Source organism: Mercenaria mercenaria, chromosome 18, assembly GCF_021730395.1.
Source record: "Mercenaria mercenaria strain notata chromosome 18, MADL_Memer_1, whole genome shotgun sequence".
Taxonomy (NCBI): Eukaryota; Metazoa; Mollusca; class Bivalvia; order Venerida; family Veneridae; genus Mercenaria; species Mercenaria mercenaria.
In genome coordinates, this window is record NC_069378.1 from 8,637,618 (window position 1) to 8,658,759 (window position 21,142).

Here is a 21,142-nt window from a genome sequence, read left to right on the forward strand (position 1 = left end):
TATCATCAAGATGAACATTTAGACCAACTTTCATAAAGATCCCATGAAAAATGTGACCTCTAAGAGTGGTCACAGTTAAAAGTTTACACACGGGCGACGGACACTGCGTGATCACAAAAGCTCACCTTGTCACTTTGTGACATGTGAGCTAAAAATGGGAATAGCTTTCATTTCATCTCAGGAAGAAATATTGCTAGCGTCACAGACACTACAAATTGACCAATTAGAAGTATGCATCCCATTAAGTCAGTAACTGAACTTCTGGTTCCCTATATAAGATTGGGATTGCTGGTATTGCAGTACTGAAATATGCTTTAAATACTTAAGAAGTTGTTTAGGTGACCTGGTAGCTAAGTTAATTGTATTCTGGGGCCTCAGATTCAAGTTGTTTTTGCTAGTTGTTTTGCTTATTATGAAGGTTGTTCCAATTTCTCTACTGAACACTGGGCGATGGTTGTTTATTGTGCTTAGAGATTTATTTTAGTCTCTTTCCAGTTGATAGGACAATTTTAAATATAGCAAATGAGTATTTCATAGTTTGTGTAAGCAGACTTGTTTATCAGTCTGTGGCTCATCGGAACAATATCATAATGCCTCTGACTCGAGCTCCAGTCTGGCTGCACATTTTTACTCTTTGACACTTTTAGATAAAAGAGTTCTGCCAAGGGGGGCAATATACGCTTGAGGGGTTACATGAAGAGGAGGATGGAAGTAACTCGACTGTTGAAGCCCAAAGGACAGGAACATAAAGGGGAAGAAATTCACCCCACCCCCCCCCCCCCCAAAATTCTAAGTCCTACCCTATTAAGTTTTGGTCTGGACAGTTTTTTGGGTTTCCTGAATAAACAGATTCCCATTTACACAGAAATGTATTTCAAATGTCTGGACTGCAAATTTATGTTTGAGGGGTATGATTTTAGTGTATGAAATTATTCAAATTAAGTTTTTCCTTTTAATAATGCTCATACATAAGAAATGGTCATCGTCAGGTGCTTCAAGGTGCATGAAATTAACAGCTTTTCTCTGTCTCAAGTCATACACTTTCTTCTCAGGAGTATGGTCTTTGGATTCTTTCTGGTACTGCAATGAATTCAAGGCCATTTAATAAATACATAACATGTCAATATTGTTTACATTGCAAAAATACATGACATAACTTATTTTACTTTTTTCACAACAACTTGCATATATCAAAATCAATTCTTGTCATTAAAACATAAATTCATCCTTAAGTTGGTACATACACAGCCATTTTAAGAAAGTTGCAATTTTATCACCTAAGCAAAGATGAGAGAAAAAATGCACTCTCTCCCTCTAAGACTGATACTGAGTTACTGTATGCATTTTCTATTTCACCATTGAGCATTGTAACAACTGTAGTTACTTTCAATATCTCTCTAAAGACAGACCACTGTAATACGCGTTTCCTGATAAATCATGAGAGAACAACAGTGAAAAAATTCTCGTTTGTTGCAAGTTCCATTAGAATTCTGAGAGAAGACATCTGAAAAGATCATTTAATGTCATATATATGTTACACTTAATATTATTTATACAACAGCAGATAATGAGATATAAATTGTGGTACTGTTTAGAATGGTGGATGAAGGTTGTATTCTTATGTCACAGTGAAATCACTAAAAGTCTGAGTATGTGGCCAGTGATGTTGGTAACACATCGGAACAGTATGGTTAGGCTTCAGGTGCAAGTCCGGATCTGATATAATTTCTTGCAATCTGCATGTTTTTCTTACTCAGTAATCATTTATCATTAAAATAAAAAATTACCATGTCTCTTTTCTCTTTTATTCCATCATTCTTACATTTACGCTTCTTTGCTGTCATGAAAGCTGGATACATCTTCTTTTCTGAAAATTATCAAACATTTCTTTTGACCTTTTTTTCAGTGACAAGATAAACATGCAAAAAACAAAGACAAAGAGATCAAAAAAGATCATGTTATGAATCAGTTGAAGATATTTTTAATTTAATTAATTCTAATTTTTCTAAAGGACAGTAAAATTTCAATGCATTACTGATTATCAACATTTCTGGAAGGAGCCCTGAGCCTGTGATCTGGGGGGAAAAATAGCTGGGTATTTAGGTAGAAGAGAATAAAGAAGCAGCTAACACCCGACGGCGTTTTGGCTGGGTTTTCCGAAATAGGTGATAATAAATTAAAGTTATAATAATGGCATACAATAAATAATCCCAAAATTAATAAGCAATATTGAAAGAAAAAAGTGAAACAAGCAAATTCGATGAATTGGTATCCCCCACCGAAAGGGCCTGAGGTGAGAAATGGCAAAAAAATATTTCTGGCAAAAAGTTAAGGATGTTACTAAGAAGCAAATAATTTCATTAGTCAAAGGCTAAAGGGTGGGGGGGGGGGGGGCTGGGTGAGGGCACAAAATTTCATCTGTTAAATATTGATGGATGATGGAAAATTTAAAATGAAAAAAAAAAAAAAAAAAAAAAAAAAAAACTGGGTGGGGGATGGGGACACATGATCGGGGTGGTGGGCAAGACCAAGTGGAGAGTGAGGTGGGGGAATGGTACAACTCTGCATGCTAATAAATATTCACGGAAGGTTTGAAAAAAAAACCAAAAAAAAACGGAATGATTTTTTTTTTTTGGCGTGTGTGTGTGTGAGACCAAGGCCAAGGCAAGGCGGTGGATCAGGTGTGGGTACAAAACTTCACATGTTTATACTAAAAGAATAAAAGAAGTTTAATGAAATACTACCAATGGGTTGGTTTGTTACATACAAATCTGTAGATTTTTAAACAATTAAAGGGCAATAACTCTAAGGAAAATTGACCAATTGAGGAAAAAAAAGACCGGCATCATCGAAGTACATTGGTTCATATTTATTTCAAGTTTCATGAAATTCTACCAGTTTGTTACTAAGAAATGGCTGCAGATGTAGGGCAATAACTCTAAGGGAAATTGACCAATCCGATAAAAAATTTGACGAGCATCATCGCAGTATGCTGGTGCATGTTTATGGCAAGTTTTATGAAATTCTACCTGATAGTTACTGAGAAATGGCTGTGGACGGACATTTTTGATTAAATCAAGGGCAATAACTCTAAGGGAAATTGACCTATCAAAAAAAAACTTGACGGGCATCATTGCAGTATGTTGATTCATGTTTATTTTAAGTTTAATGAAATTCTACCGGCTAGTTACTGAGAAATGGCTGCGGAAGGACATTTTTGATTAAAGCAAGGGCAATAAATCTAAGAGAAATTGACCAATCAAAAAAAAAAAACTTGACGGGCATCATCGCAGTATGTTGGTTCATGTTTATTTCAATTCTACCTGCTAGTTACTGAGAAATGGCTGCGGACGGACGGACGGACTGACAACGCCATTTCAATATCCCCTCCCGATTTCATCGGCGGGGGATAAAAAATGGACAGGTAGATACTAAAATTAAAGAAATAAATTGGTGTAAAAAAATAGGTAGTAAAAAAAATCCAACATTTTCAAAGTTTATATCCCTGTGACCTTGACATTTGACCCTGAAATCAATGGGGGTCAGGTACACATCAAGACCAACATAACTTTTCAAATTTCAAGGTCCTAGGTGAAATAATACTTAAGTGGAAACCGTTTTCAATGTTCAGGTCCCTGTGACCTTGACCTTTGACCCAGTGACCCCAAAATATGTAAGGGTCATGTACACATTAAAACCAACATACCTATGAAGTTTCAAGACTCTGGATGAAATAATTGTCCAGATATTGAGCAGAAACCATTTTTAATGTTCAGGTCCCTGTGACTTTGACCTTTGACCAAGTGACTCTGAAATCTAGGGGTGAAGTACACATCAAGACCAACATACGCATGAATTTTCAAGGCCCTAAGTAAAATAATTGTCAATATATTGAGCAAAAACCATTTTGAATGTTCAGGTCCCTGTGACCTTGACCTTAGACCCAGTGCAGGTTTTTTTCCCCTTATGAGCAGTACGTTTCCAATGCCAAAGTGTCCATTTTTCCCCAACTGTCAGCTAAAAAATTCCCATTTCCAAAAATTAAAACTGAAAATAAATTGGCAGCAAAATGAAATGCACTGTGTGCAACATTAACGGTAGCCCGATCGCCAATGGCTACAAAAAATCAGCTCGGGTGACAGAAAATCAATAGACCGTAGCCCGTTGGGCTACGAAATATTCTAAGAAATAAATTAACCAAAAAGGTCATTACAAACGTGGTCACGCGAGGGAGTGAAATAGTCGCTTAGTCTAGAAGCTTCAAACTTTGCTCAAATCCAACCTAAAAGCGTAATTCAAGTCACCTGATTTGTTTTTTCGATCCGCACTCGCTAATCTGTTGACAATTTACACCATGTCATGTGTGTTGAATACACATACACACACGCAGATAGCATAATTTACGCTCCGCCTACTTCAGGTACTTCTGAGATTTTCGCGAGAAATGTGAAAGCGAATCAAATTATCCATTCCACCAGAGGTAATTGTAATCGGCCAATCAGTGCCACGGTTATGTCTTTGACACTTAGCATTTAATTGTCAACATGTGCGAGTCGTTTTCTAAAGAAATTGTCAATTAACCATGCGATTAATTGGAATTACTGACACAATTATTTGGTATCCATGGTACAACGACATGTAAAGTATTAACTTCGTAAAACTGACTTTGATGGATGAATTGATTTGAATATATATTTCTAGGTTTGACAGGATTTCCTTTAAGTTTTATTCGAATGAATGACTGTTCAAACAAGTGGTGACTCAGTATTAATAATAAACACCTTTCATCTTGCATTCATATATAAGTTTTTTTATTACACATACGATGGCAGCCAGAGTTCTGCTGAGGCTGTGTTTTTGCGCCATTGGCGTGAAAAAAATATGAATGGCGCACCAAATTTCGCGTCGATGGGCCTTTGGCGCGCCAGAAAATCTGAAATTCAAACCCGATAATGATCGCTAGTTTGCCGGTCTTGCATGGCAGATGGATAGACATACCTCCAGGGGAGGTCACTGCGACGTATTTGAAAAAATAATGTGTCATGATAATTGCACCATGATTGTATCAAAATGGCGTACGCACCAAAAGGAAAAGCGATTATGAACGAATTTTTCAGTCTTCCTGCCCCTAGGAAAATGAACCAGACTTTAGTTACTACCAGGGAAAGATACAAATAAGAATGATACATTGAACAAAAACGACTATTCAACTACAGATATAGCTGAACATTAAACAACAACCTCAGAATCACAGAGTGATCTGACCTCCACCCAGTCAAGTAATTTGGGTAAAGCGAAAAAGTAAGAGTAAAACATCTGACAAACATAGCTTTCAGAACTTATTGGTTAGGCATGCATGGTTAAGTTATAAGGAAAGGAGAATTAATGACATATACTTTGTGTATAATTTTACATTTAAAAAACTTTACACTTCTAAAAGCATAAGAAAGGTAAAGTTTTTATTAAGAAAGGTAAAGTTTTTTTTAAATGTATTTGATTATTTTTGAATGGCCCAAAAAGTTTCAGAATGGCCCCATGTTTTCAAGGTAGATGGGCCATGGGCCCATCACGCTGAAATCCTCGGCAGAACTCTGGTAGCAAAAAATCAGCAGGTTAGATACAGCACTGTACTGAACAAAAAACAACTTTTTTTTCTTCTTCAGAATTTTGTAATGAAACAATAAGCACTGTACTGGAAATGATGTAACTAAGAAATGAATTGTCATCTAATCACTTCACAGCGTTGCGGCAGAAATATTCCCAATTTGACCAAAAACGACGTGATTTTTCCAAATAGCAAAGGTACCAGTACTATTCCCAAAATACTGAGAAAAAAACTAGATGGCCACGGGCAACATGTCGAGCCCACCCTGTGACCTTGACCTTTGAGATAGTCAGTCTCACTGAGTTAAACATTCATGCAAAATATAAACAAGATTCTTCAATGCATGTCAAAGTTAAGGCCCGGGTAAGATCTGACACGACTTTTGACCTCCAACTGTGACCTTGACCTTTGAGATAGGAACCTGAGGTTTGCCCAAGACACTCCATCTCACTGAGGTTAAAAATCATGCCAAATATAAACAAGATTCCTTAATGCATGTCGAAGTTATTGGTCTGACAAGACCTGACATTACCTTCGACCTCCGACTGTGACCTTGACCTTTGAGATAGGAACCTGGGGTTTACGCACGATACTCTGTCTCACTGAGGTTAACAATCATGCCAAATATAAACAAGATTCCTCAATGCATGTCAAAGTTATGGGCCAGACAAGACCTGACATTATCTTTGACCTCCAACTGTGACCTTGACTTTTGAGATAGGAACTTGGGGTCTGGACAAACAAATCGGGACGGACACACGCACATACACTGAACAGCCATTTGGACAACTATGTCTTCACATCCACAAGCGTGTTCGACAAAAACCTGCAGTGACTCTGAAATCTAGACCAACATACGTATGAAGTTTCAATGTTCTAGGAGAAATTATACTTGTCTAGATATTGAGTAAACAAAAAGGTTAACATGTCCAGATATTGAGCAGAAGCCATTTTCAATGTTCAGGTCCCTGTGACCTTGACTTTCAATCCTGAAATCAATGGGCTTCACATACACATTAAGACCAACGTATCTATGAAGTTTCAAGGTCCTAGGTGAAATAGTTGTTCAGATATTATGCAGAAACCATTTTCAATGAACAGGTCACTGTGACCTTGACTTTTGACCCAGTGATCCTGAAATTAAAAGGAGTACACATCAAGACCAACATATCTATTAAGTTTTAAGGTCCTAGGTGAAAAACTTGTACAGATATTGAATGAACAAAAAGGTTAACATGAGACTCATTATTCCATCTGCCCATCTGCCCGGACAGATCTAATCTACAAGCTGGATTTTTCTTCGAAAACCCTGCCAAAGACCTAATGTAAAGTAAACTTTTGGGGAAAATCACATGCTTTGAAAGACATATTCTGAGGGAAGAGACCAATAACAGACGAAATAAACCTTGTTGTGCACAAATGAAATGACATTCACACAAGAATACAAAACGTATTTTTTTGGTTGCAAATCTATGATTGTTACCCATTCAAATCTTACTCCTATCATAAATTTTATATTTTTAACGCTCTGTTATAGAAAAGTAGGGCTTAAATTGACAAATGCACTCATCAGCTCATTATATATATCATTAAAATATCTGGCGTAGAAATCAACTCAGGGCAAGTGGCATTTCCTAGTGCACATGAATCCGGCAGGACAAGTAATTGATTTCGACCGAAAGTAGAATAAACTAAGTGAAATAAAACAGTTGCAGAAAAGATGGAGCATGTTCACAATTGAATTTAGAAAACGTAAGTCGACTTGTTCACAATTTTAGAATTCGTCCTGTCCCATTATGGTACAGTATAATGATCCCATTTAGGTAGATGTTCAATAATCCATAACAATCTGTTCATATATATATGCTGTTAATAAAAATAATTCTGAACTTAGGGATAAGTACAATATGCAGTCTAAGCTGCCTGTGCTGCAGGATGACTTAATTTCTTTCAATCAATTTGTTGAGCCCTGGAATAGTATGCATATGATAAATCAGAATATCTGAAAACAAAGAATTTGCAATTTTATAAATGTATAGTTTGTGTAGCATTCCACATAAAACAATTATATAATTATCAAAAAAGCCTATCTGAGTCTTTTTGGCAAATGAATTCAATGACAAATAATATCATTTTGTTGGAGAAAAAAAATCTGTGATAAAACTACCTTTTGCTCTTTTCTTTCGTTCCATATCTGGAGTCCATGTTTCATCACTGTCCGAGTCAGAGTAAGATTTCCTCTCTTTAACAGTTACAGTACTTCTATAACCTGCCTGTTCTCTAATTTTGGCCTCTTTTGCCCTATGGGTTCGTCCTTTCATGAAATCTGGTTTAATTGCTGGTAATCCTTCAACCAAAATAAAAGAAGTACAAAATAGAAGGAATGTTTATAATATGCACAAACCCTAATTCTTGCATAAAAACTACTTTTTTCACTGGATCCGCCCGTGTATTAATGGGAGAAAAATTGTGTGCAAACAAGGCAATTCACATGCTGTTAATACCAGATTTTTTATTTTTGAAATGCTTTCCCAGGGACGTATATGTATCTGCACAGATTGACATCTGATATCTGCATCTTGTTTCTTTCATAAAAACCTCTTCATGAAGCATTAAAGATGCAATCTAAACCATAGAATGTTTTACTGTATCAGTAACTAATTAATGCCAAATGAGCTACCCCCAACAATGTTCGTACTTGTTTCTTCCCTTGTTTACTCCCCTTTTAGAACTCGGCATCAGTTCAGATTTTGTAGACATGAATGTTAAAGAATCGTGTGTTTACCTGTGCGATTCTTTGTTTTTAGCAATCATATTTATGGTTTTGGTAAGTATCAGTCGGTATGTTTTTATCTAATTTCTCGAAGAATTTATATAAACAGCTTGGAAGCTTGACACTATGTTCGTACTCGTCCGTACTCCAACTGTGTCCGTACTAAATATAACTCGAATGTAAAGTTATTATTCTTGAAATTGTGATTGAGTCCACCAAATTGTGAAATGATATGAACAATTATTGGTAATTTTATGTTTGTAATAACGAGAGATAAAAAAATGGCCCTATATTGCTCACCTGGTTAAATGGTTGCTATGAAGATTTGCATTTAAGCTTGACCCTGGGATCATGATTTGAACAAAGTTGGTAGAGATCCACTAGGCAATGCTACACACCAAATATCTAAGCTCTAGGCCTTCTAATTTATTTCTAGACAATTTTTGGAATATTTTCCTATGTACAATCAAGAAACCCCTGGGGCTGGGTCAATTTGTCCCGGCGGGGGTGGGGGGTCAAGATTTGAACAAATTTTGTAGAGGTCCACTTGGCAATGCTACTTGTCAAATATCTAAGCTCTAGGCCTTCTGGTTTATTTTTAGAAAATTCTGAAGATTTTTCTATACTGTACAATCAAGTAACCCCATGGGGCAGGGTCAATTTGATCCCGGGAGTCATGATTTGAACAAATTTTGTAGAAGTCTACTAGGCAATGTTACATATCAAATATCTAAGACCTAGGCCTTCTGGTTTATTTTTAGCAAATTTATGAAGCTTTCCCTATGTACAATCAAGTAACCCCTGGGGCAAGGCACGAACGAACGAAATGGCCGTTAACAATTTAAATTTTGCTTGTATTTACTCCGGACTATCAGTGGGGAAAATAAAAATAAAATTAGCGAAAATCACTTATTTTTATTTCAAAATCGAAAAAATCAGGTTGGCACTCCCGAGAACCAGAAAATTAAAAAATTCTGGCCCAATTTCTAGATTTTCCATGATCTGTTTGGGATTTCCATGATAAATCTATCTTTTCAAAATTAGATGATATTTCCATGATAGAGTAATTTTCCATGATATTTCCAGGTCTGTGCAAGCCTTGAACTAAGGTTGGTACTGATCACTAGTGTGAAGTTTTACTGTGTGGAAGGGTTTGAAAGATTAGGTGCGCACAAGATTGAATATTTTTTTCTGAAAGAACCCAACATGCACCATGCACAACTAGGGTTACTACTGATCACTTGTGTTAAGTTTCATTAAATTGTGTGCATGAGTTCAGGAGATTAGACGTGCACAATATATGCTAGATATTATTAGAATGGTCTTTCACACTTAACAAAATCAACCTCTAATAAATATTCAAATTTATTCAACACTGTTTATCTTTTGCAATGGAAACTAGTTTTTTTAACTGGGGACCATACGCCATTTTTCATGGAATTACACACTAGTGTAGCACTGAAGGTTCCATGTGCACCGCCGTATGAACACATCTGCGGATGTCTCTAAAATTGTTTTTTTGTACTTTTAGCATTTGTAAATGTTAAGTTCTGCTCAACCCAGGGCTAGAGGGCGTGGACGGTAGCAAGCATTTCCACTACCGTCCATGAACAGGCTCAATCAAACCGAGCCTGCAACATTTTCGTTTTTGTTGTGTTGAGCGACCTGTGGAGTTTCCACTTTCTATTTTACCTTACAAAGAAGAGCTGATAAAAAAAATCATATATCTATTAAATCGAGAAATTTATTCAGAATACTTAAGGCTGATTTGGATTTAAAGGCTCATGAATGATCAATCATACTCTATCGTTCAGCAAAATATTAGCAGTTTTGTCAACTTTTGTGCACATTTCAACTGATAAGCAGTAAAAGATACCGATGAACGTGCAAGAATGGTTTGTAGTAAGCTTTCCTCAGTAATTTTTCCTTACAAGCATAAATCACAGAAAAGAACAATTATAATGGCTGCATATGTCAATTGTAACTATGCAGGACTAATAATTTATAGCATAATTCCATTTATGACCAGTTATGGGAGAAATCAACAAACATAGAATGTGGTTTAATGGTCATGAAATGACCTTGTTTATTTTTACAGAGAAAAACATATAACATGTTTATTGTATGAAAAAACAGGTTTCTGAAATTTTTTACCAAGGAAAATAAATTTATAAAAGTAAATAAAGTAAATAAAATGTGGAGGTTTCTTTAGAAATGGCCATTTTTACAACACAACACAGTGCCAGGCAAACAGAATATGCTTTACAGTCTTAATTTTTTTCAATAACTTAGTTAAACAGACTAATAAGTGGTTTAAAGTTAGGTTTAGCAAAAATATAAGAAGATGCCTCTTTTATTTTCATTCTTTCTGTTTTTTACAAATTGATTCCTCAGCTCTCAGCCTTTGGTTCTGAATTTCTCTGACCTTTTCCTAACTTGCCAAATTTTCAAATTTCCCTGAAGAATTGAAAAAACTCCCCGACATTGAAAAAAACTAGCTTTTTCTGTTATATTTTCCGGACGGTGTGAACCCTGCAGACGGAATAAATGACAAATCAACGGAAAGGCACAAACCTATATATTTTCAACCAGTAGGGGACTAATAAAAGTTCCAGTTACCCATGTACAGCATTATTTCATAGTTCTGTGCAATATTTTTCAGTCTTGTTTGCTGATGACTGCCCATAACCTGGAGCTCCTGTTTACTGAAAAACTGACTAAGATCAACGTCTTTGTCCAAAAACTGGTCCAGATTTAACTTCTCCATCTCTTCCTATAAAAAGAAGGAAACATTTATAATTAAGATGAGACTACATACATGTATATTCTTAAAGAACCCTGTCAAAGTTCAGTTTTTCAGAGCCATGGCTTATTTTTCTGGCTTCTTTGGGAATTGGACCTTGAGGGGGGCAGGGAATGCAGTGCTTTAGCAAAATTTGGAAAATTAGTCAGTAATGAAACTTTATAGAGAAAATATAAGAATCAGTAGTAAATACACTGAACAAAATTCCTTGTGTTTCAAGTGTTTAGGCCTGAAAAAATACCTGTTTTAAAGGTGGTTAATCAGATTTTGACCAACTAAATGATTTGTTCGGAACTTTACAAACTGATCTTTTACACTTATTTGTGTTCACCGAGTTCTTGATACACGTCAGATTTTCAGTGGAAGTATTTTTAAACTTTGATTTTCAATCCAAGTTAACCAACCACGATAGCATTATATCAGCACAGGTATTCATTAAATAAACACACTTTGCCTTTGGAATGATATGAACATAAGCACTATCACACTGGATAACCGGCTATCCTGACGTCCGCTGGAAACGTAACCCAGCTGTAAATCGGTAGGTAAAGGTTTTCATTTATTTCTATTAAAACGAAGCCAATTCTTGCAAATCAACTTGACAGTTTTGTCAAGGAATGACCATGGCTTACATTTACAATTTCTGGGCCAAATACGATCGTTATGTTTTGAGATATTCGCTAACAATTTCTTCAGTTTGAAAAAGTCGAGCAAAAATCCAAAGTTTTGCGCAAATTGTTTTGTTTATGAACAACCTGTGAAAACTTTTATCATCTGGTTTAACAGATGTGTCCTTTCGGAACACCTGTGTAAAGTTTCCGGGTTCTACGTTATTCCTGAAAAGTATATTAGCCGTTAAATAGGCATGGTCGAGAAACAAAAGACTGTCGAAAATGGCCGCTAGTGCTGTCGTTGAACTCGGATGTTAACATTTACAGACTATCCATTAACTCCGATGGTTTTGAATACTTTTGTATGTAAAAAGTATTACTGGCAGTGATTTGACGGAAACTTTATTATTTTTTTTAAATGGCACTTTTATTTCAAGAGGCTTTAGGACTATATTCCTTCACACCTGGGCTGAATTTTAACCTAGTTCACGCGTTCTTGCCATTTTTCCGCAATGTGAAAGCCAACCATATATTTTTTGCAGTTACACCGAAGCAATATAGTACATATTGCTATTTTGCCAGCTTTTGATGGTGGAGGAAAACCACTACAGGTGCCTCCGGGCTACTACAGAAAGTAATTTCACCTCGGGTTTTGCAAGTGCAAATGATTGCTTCTGGTCGTCAGTCCTTTGAATTTTGTTTAAAGAATTCAGTATCTTTAACGAATCTCAAGTGCCCGTTCTTGTTTTGAAAAGTGTTCTTAGTGCGGTGCTTGATCGGTGTATAATCTTATTTGCTCATACATAATTATTTAATTGCTCCTAATGTAAATCTGCCATTTTGTTTTATTCATAAATACCTTTTCAACAAATACCAGCTTATCCATGGTCTAAAATTGCAAGTTGTTGATGTATAGAGGCAAACGACTGAAAACGATTGTTTCAAATCTAAATAAGCAGAACATTGCAAAATGTCATATGACTTTTAATCAGTTATTTCTTAACATGATAGCCACATGTAGCTTTAATTAACATATAACAAGGTAAATCTGAAGTCTGCTTTGCTTGTATACGATCTTACCGCATGAAAATAAAAGTTCTACTATACGACACAAATTTTGTCTATGCATGTAGGAATTGCCAGCTTGACGCAAAATACTTATTTATAGCTTTGTGTTGAAGATATTTTTGTTGTACTGACATTGGAGGTGAATGGGCTTCACCAATACTTGTATCATCGGTAACACATGTTTGAAGTTAAAAATAAATACTTAAAAATCAGTCCATGCATGTAGAATCAGAGCCCGGACAAGACACTGCGGGCGGACGGACGGACGAAAGGAAACAAAGCAACTTCTAGACTCTAAACCACTAAACAATGATAATGAAATCAACCAGAATTACTCGACATGGCAATAAGAACCATACGTAAGTATATACAAACTGTTTACTGACTGCAAGTATACACATTTTACACAAATGAAAGATGAAAGAAATCGCAAAAACACAGACAGACTAAACAGATACAAAATATACATAAAGAAGAGATACAACGGGGCATATAACATGTCTAGAAGACAGCTGTTTTACTTTTATACAGCTGTATTCTCGATAGCCGACAGTTGACTTCAACGACTGCCTATTTCAAATACAGCGGCCGTTTTCGACAGTCTTTTTGTCTCGACCATGCCTATTTAACGGCTAATAAACTTTTTCAAGAATAACGCAGAACCCGGAAACTTCACACAGGTGTTCCGAAAGGACACATCTGTTAAACCAGATGATAAAAGTTTTCACAGGTTGTTTATAAACGAAACAATTTGCGCAAAACTTTGGATTTTTGCTTGATTGTTTTCAAACTGAAGAAATTGTTAGTGAATATCTCAAAACATAGCGATCGTTTCTGGCCCAGAAATTGTAAATGTAAGCCATGGTCATTCCTTGACAAAATTGTTAAGTTGATTTGCAAGAATTGGCTTCGTTTTAATAGAAATAAATGAAAAATTTGACCTACCGATTTACAGCTGGGTTACATTTCCAGCGGGCGTCAGGATAGCCGGTTATCCAGTGTGACTATTGTGTTAAAGTTTTCAAAGACTTGCATTGACAAGTACAAAATTCATTAGCAATGCAAGCTTAAAAACAAATTAATTCTGAAGCTACATGCTTTTTTCAAACTTGCCTTTTGTTTCAAGTAATTGAAATATCCTAATATTCATCAAATGCAGGGTTAGAATTTAACAGTTGTTTTTTTTGCAATTGCAAAATTTTGTGAGTACAAAAAATTTCAAACTGCAATTTATCAAAATTAGTCGCAATTTGTTCAACTATTTTTTTCTATGTAAGCATGTGTAATGCAAAATATGGTTTTCCCATCTAATATTGCTTATGCGCATACCAGTAGTTATAATGTTAAACGTCATCAATCGGTGCGTACTGTGTGAAACATCCTCACTTAATTTGGGTATTTACACAGATGTCACAAAAGACCCTGAAAATTCACAGGGCAGTCGGTCTGATAAATATGATTTTTTTTACAGGACAGGATGATAGTTTACCAGATCAAATTCGATATCTGAATCTTAGACAGCATTACACAAATTACATCCCTTAAATTTATTTCCACATACCAATTAAAACAGATTTCAGACATTAAGTTTTAATATTCATTTTCTAGATCTATATCATCGCAGCCTTTCCCCCCATAAAGTTCGTTTAAATGTAGTCTATTGTTCGCTCAAAACACACAGTCACATTAATGTTGGCATTGAAAGAGCAAGGTGACCTTGGAATTTCTGGGAATTCCCATCTGGTTCCCATGCTATCGGTAGAAAAACTGAACGCGTACAAAAATCAATTACCATCCACAACAAGGCAGTCTGAAAGACAGCTAAATCCCCCGCCACTGCTATGGATAGTGAAAGGGTAAAACCTTTGATTTTAGCTGTGACCTTGACCTTGAACTGACACGGCTGACTCATGAATTCTGCACAACGTCTTGATGAGGTGATCATTTGACAAAAGTTTCATGAAAATCCTTCAAGGGGTTTAGGAGATACAGAGCTGAAACCTTTGACCTTCAGTTGTGACCTTGACCTTGAGTTGACATGGCTGTCTCATGAGTTCTTGATGAGGTGATCATTTGACCAAAGTTTGATGAAAATCCTTCAAGGGGTTAAGGAGATACAGAGTGGACACCAAATGGAAGGCTCAAACCTTCGACCCTTAGTTGTGACCTTGACCTTGAGCTGGCATGGTTGACTCATAATTTCTGCACATCGTCTTGATGAGGTAATCATTTGACCCAGGTTTTATAAAATTCCTTCAAGGGGTTTAGGAGATATAGAGTGGACACGAAATGGAAGGCTCAAACCTTTGACCTTCAGTTGTGACCTTGACCTTGAGCTGACATGGCTGACTCATAATTTCTGCACATCGTCTTGATGAGGTAATCATTTGACCCAGGTTTTATAAAATTCCTTCAAGGGGTTTAGGAGATATAGAGTGGACACGCAATGGAAGGCTCAAACCTTTGACCTTCAGTTGTGACCTTGACCTTGAGCTGACATGGCTGACTCACAAGTTCTGCACATCGCCTTGATGAGGTGATCGTTTGACCCAAGTTTGATGAAATTCCTTCAAGGGGTTTAAGAGATATAGAGCGGACAATAAATGGAAGGCTCAAACCTTCGACCTTGAGTTTTGACCTTGACCTTGAGCCGGCATGGCTGACTCATGGGTTCTGCACATCGTCTTGATGAGGTGATCATTTGACCCAAGTTTTATAAAATTCCTTCAAGGGGTTTAGGAGATATAGAGCGGACACAAAATGGCAGGCTCAAACCTTTGACCTTGAGTTGTGACCTTGACCTTGAACCGACAAGGCTGACTCATGGGTTCTGCACATCATCTTGATGAGGTGATCATTTGACCCAAGTTTCATGAAAATCCTTCAAGGGGTTTAGGAGATATGGACCGGACACGAATTTGTTACGGACGGAAGGACGGAAGTACGGAAGGACGGACGGACGGAAGGACGGACGCAGACCATTCCTATAATCCCTCCGCCACGGCGGGGGATTAATTAGTCAGAACAATGCATCCAATGATACGCGCGTTCCTAGAATTGTGGGATCTAACTCCTTGACTGGCAGTGATAATTTTAGAGAAAAAAAAAGTCCTCGGGTACTCAACTTTCAAATCTATGGGTCCGAAGAGGGAAAATATGGGTTCCATCAAACAAAGAAAAATCTCCAACTGGCAAACACTAACAAAACATTCAAGTACAATTCAACAAACTGCCTGGTAGGTTATCCTGTATATAGAACAAGGCAGTCTGAAAGACAGCTAAATCCCCCGCCACTGCTATGGATAGTGAAAGGGTAAAACCTTTGATTTTAGCTGTGACCTTGACCTTGAACTGACACGGCTGACTCATGAATTCTGCACAACGTCTTGATGAGGTGATCATTTGACCAAAGTTTCATGAAAATCCTTCAAGGGGTTTAGGAGATACAGAGCTGAAACCTTTGACCTTCAGTTGTGACCTTGACCTTGAGTTGACATGGCTGACTCATGAGTTCTTGATGAGGTGATCATTTGACCAAAGTTTGATGAAAATCCTTCAAGGGGTTAAGGAGATACAGAGTGGACACCAAATGGAAGGCTCAAACCTTCGACCCTTAGTTGTGACCTTGACCTTGAGCTGGCATGGTTGACTCATAATTTCTGCACATCGTCTTGATGAGGTAATCATTTGACCCAGGTTTTATAAAATTCCTTCAAGGGGTTTAGGAGATATAGAGTGGACACGAAATGGAAGGCTCAAACCTTTGACCTTCAGTTGTGACCTTGACCTTGAGCTGACATGGCTGACTCATAATTTCTGCACATCGTCTTGATGAGGTAATCATTTGACCCAGGTTTTATAAAATTCCTTCAAGGGGTTTAGGAGATATAGAGTGGACACGCAATGGAAGGCTCAAACCTTTGACCTTCAGTTGTGACCTTGACCTTGAGCTGACATGGCTGACTCACAAGTTCTGCACATCGCCTTGATGAGGTGATCGTTTGACCCAAGTTTGATGAAAATCCTTCAAGGGGTTTAGGAGATATAGAGCGGACACAAAATGGAAGGTTCAAACCTTTGACCCTAAGTTGTGACCTTGACCTTGAGCCGGCATGACTGACTCATGGGTTCTGCACATTGTCTTGATGAGGTGATCATTTGACCCAAGTTTTATAAAATTCCTTCAAGGGGTTTAAGAGATATAGAGCGGACACAAAATGGAAGGCTCAAACCTTTGACCTTGAGTTGTGACCTTGACCTTGAGCCGGCATGGCTGACTCATGGGTTCTGCACATCGTCTTGATGAGATGATCATTTGACCCAAGTTTTATAAAATTCCTTCAAGGGGTTTAGGAGATATAGAGCGGACACAAAATGGCAGGCTCAAACCTTTGACCTTGAGTTGTGACCTTGACCTTGAACCGACAAGGCTGACTCATGGGTTCTGCACATCGTCTTGATGAGGTGATCATTTGACCCAAGTTTCATGAAAATCCTTCAAGGGGTTTAGGAGATATGGACCGGACACGAATTTGTTACGGACGGAAGGACGGACGGACGCAGACCATTCCTATAATCCCTCCGCCACGGCGGGGGATTAATATGGCCTATGGACAAGTCTTTCCTCAGTCCCGAAGCCTTCAGACACCAGATGTCATTATGCAACTTGGGTGTGTCTTGCAAGGGACCAGACTAATAATAAAGGGAGTTTGGTAGGTTATGAAACTCTTCACTAAGTTCAGTCTAAATTTTCAAGGGCCAGTATCAGATTTTAAGAGTCAAGATTATCATGAGCTGTTCAGGGGTCAAGCTATATAGTTATAAATGCAAATTCCACAGACTTTTATCTAAAGTCACTAACATCATCATATAACCAAAACTGTCAAGCACAAGAGTTATGCAAGGGACCAGACTAATAATAAAGGGAGTTTGGTAGGTTATGAAACTCTTCACTAAGTTCAGTCTAAATTTTCAAGGGCCAATATCAGATTTTAAGAGTCGAGATTATCATGAGCTGTTCAGGGGTCAAGCTATACTGTTATAAATGCAAATTCCACAGACTTTTATCTAAAGTCACTAACATCATCATAATATTATAGCCAAAACTGCCAAGCACAAGAGTTATCGTATGTTTATATTATACAATTCATCATACTGTTGAAGAATCTCACAGGTTTCAAATGTCTTTCTACACTGCATTTCAGTTAAATCTAAATTAAAATGTACACACAAAATTATAAGACAATTTTCATGGCACTTTTTTTTTATTGAATTTTTAAAAAATAAAATATATCTTTTAATTAGTAATGCATTCAGATGACTTTGTAAGTTTTGCAGACGGTATGTTAGATACTCTCTCTTTCGAATCATGAGTTACAAAACCATTATAAACAAGACTGCCAGAATGTCACAATATACGCCCATCACAGCAAATTTCTTTCAGTGATTTTTTTACTTTTTTTGGCAACAGCCCATGCTGTTTCAGTTGGGAATTTTTAGCGCGATAAACTTCAAAATTGGGAAAAATTAACAAACCTTAATAAAGAAATCATTTTGAAAAGTTTTATTTTAAGGTAAATTTATTTCATTCAAATATGCACTGAGGTTGAACAGACAGTACAGCTGACAGGTTATTTTCTGATGTCACAGGATCTGATGGCTCAGATAGCTTAGGGTCACCATGAGCTTCTGTTGATTTTTGAGGGTCATTTTGTGGGGACTCAGATTTCTTGGACAGATCACTTTGCTTTTCTGACGTTTGATTTGAATTTAATTTCTCTTTAACTTTACCAAAAGATGTTCGAATGTCCGGAGTACCGATGGCGTGCTTAAGTTTTATTTTCTTATTATAATATTTGGAATTATGCGACATTTTTCGATAATTCAGGTTAATTTTCTAACAATTCTTTTCCAACTCATTTTGGCGCAGGAAAAAGCGTTTAGCGACCGTGATGAAAGTCATACTAAACGCCGTACTATGCCGTGACCCGTTTTATGTAAACAACGCGCTTCGAGTTGGCAACAAAATTCTGCGAATAAACCATAATTAGAGTCGGAATTTTTATGATTATTTGCATCGTTTTAGTTCAACTTTCACAAGAAATCAATCTAATTGGGAAAAATCATCTCGTTTTGGGGAATTTTTAAGCATTTTTGGGGAATTTTGACCATATTTGTCAATTGGGAAGACGCCGAATTTCGGAGTCAAATCGGCGCAAAAAAATCACTGTCTTTACTCTAGCAGCTGTATTGCAAATGAATTTTAATTTTGTGGTTGTTTAGTAATGATTGTAAGTCTTTTGTTTTTCTAAGTCCACAAAAAAACTCCTTACAAGGTAGAGACCTTAAAATACACCTAAAATTTGAAAGTAACATCTATGTTGTACCACAGAAGAGTGGTCTTGGTTTTTCCCTACGGTCAATTATCAAAAAGTTACAATATAAGTTATTTATAGTAACAACTAAGGGAAGTTAATCTTTAAAAAAAAAATTAAAAAAAAAATTTTAAGTCCACACAAAAATCTTTACCAGGTAGAGATCCGTCAAAATACACCTCAAAATTGGATGTAGCATGCATGTTGTACTACAGAAAAGTGGTCTCGATTTTTCCCTACGACTAGTAATGAAGAAGTTACAATATAAGCTATTTATAGTAACAACAAAGGGAAGTAATTCTAAAGAAAGGAACTGCGCATGACACTTCCTCTCATGATGGTGTATATTTGTGCCAAGTTACATCAAAATCCCTCCATGCATGAAGAAGAAATGCTTCGGAAAAAGTCATTCTTGTATCTGACCTTTGGCCTCTAAGTGTGACCTTGACCTTAGACCTAGGGACCTGGTTCTTGCGCTTGACACTTCGTCTCGTGGTGGTGAACATTTGTGCCAAGTTATATCAAAATCCCTCTATGCATGAAGAAGAAATGCTCCGGACAAAGTTTTCATTCTTGTATCCTTTGACCTCTAAGTGTGACCTTGACCTTAGACCTAGGGACCTGGTTCTTGCACATGACACTCCGTCTCATGATGATGAACAATTGTGCCAACTTTCATCAAAATCCCTCCATGCATGAAGAAGATATGCTCCGGACAGTCATTCTTGAATTTGACCTTTGACCTCTAAGTGTGACCTTGACCTTAGACCTAGGGACCTGGTTCTTGCGCATGACACTCCGTCTCATGATGATGAACAACTGTGCCAAGTTTCATCAAAATCCCTTCATGCATGTAGAAGATATGCTCTGGACAAAGTCTGTGGACGCCGCCCGCCCGCCAGGGGCGTTCCCATAATACGTCCAGTTTTTCAAACGGGCGTATAAAAAGACACAGACGTGCTTTTCAGAAAAGCGCATGTCTTCCACAACTGCCTAATCATCTGAACAGTAAGTCTGTCTTTGTATACTGTTTGTGGCCTACTGGTATTCACATGTTCACAGCTTAATGCGGACAGACAAGACGGCAAAGGCAAAAACAATACGTGTCTCTCACCTATGGGGGAGACATAATCAAACCTACCAGTATAATACAGGAATTTGATTTATATTGAGAATGGATAGAAACCCCTACTAGTTGCAAAATAATTATTTTCACCTACCAAGGAAGGTCCCCCTCTTGCCATTTTGTAAATGGTAGTCTTCCTGACTTGACAGTATTCAAGTCCTTGTAAAGTGCTTGTAACTTCTAGGTACTTAGGATTAGATCTGAAATTATACCAAATAAGAAATATTAAGAAAATTCTGAAGGCTGGCAATATCAATTGTTCAAGCTGCCCAAGTTGTACATTTGCAGGTCCAGACAAATGAATTTGGTAATAACTTGTCTGTGGACAAGGGAAAATTTGAGCTTCTGACAAAGTCCCTTAATTTCATCTGTACTGATATACCAGGTATTTATGAAATTTGAAACAGAAGCAGTTTACTGCTCAGTGGTGGCAAACTGATTAATCTTATTTTTATTTGCTTGTCCCTTTTTGTCATTTGCTATTTTGTACTTGTCTGTATGATAGTCATATAGTAAATTCTGGTTAAATTTCACTTCTCCGTACAAGCTTTGGGACAACCTGCATCTAGTTAACCTTGCCGTTTCATAATTGAAAGCGACTTAATACTTTATCTCTTATAATCACATAACTTTTCAACTATACAACAGGGATATAAACTAGCTGTGAATTCTAATTTTTATTTATGGGCCCAGACTGTCAAAAATAAATGTTTAATATTAGGTATATGGAAATTTTTTCAAACAATATAGAGACTCAGCCGAAAATCTAGGGGCCATGGGCT

General features: G+C 37.0%; 1 protein-coding gene across 3 annotated transcripts in view; it reads right to left on the reverse strand.

The window, feature by feature from the left end:
• The window catches only part of LOC123538618 (zinc finger protein 85-like), a 108,703-nt gene that overhangs the window by 53,234 nt on the left and 34,327 nt on the right, over positions 1–21,142 (reverse strand). For all 3 annotated transcript variants that reach the window (XM_045322839.2, XM_045322838.2, XM_053530152.1), the window contains exons 2-6: positions 20,455–20,560; positions 10,998–11,151; positions 7,773–7,952; positions 1,788–1,867; positions 969–1,080 (exon numbers count right to left, since the gene is read on the reverse strand). In XM_045322839.2, coding sequence (XP_045178774.2) covers positions 969–1,080; positions 1,788–1,867; positions 7,773–7,952; positions 10,998–11,151; positions 20,455–20,478 — 550 coding nt within the window. In that variant the 5' untranslated portion in view covers positions 20,479–20,560. The remainder of the gene's footprint in view (positions 1–968; positions 1,081–1,787; positions 1,868–7,772; positions 7,953–10,997; positions 11,152–20,454; positions 20,561–21,142) is intronic.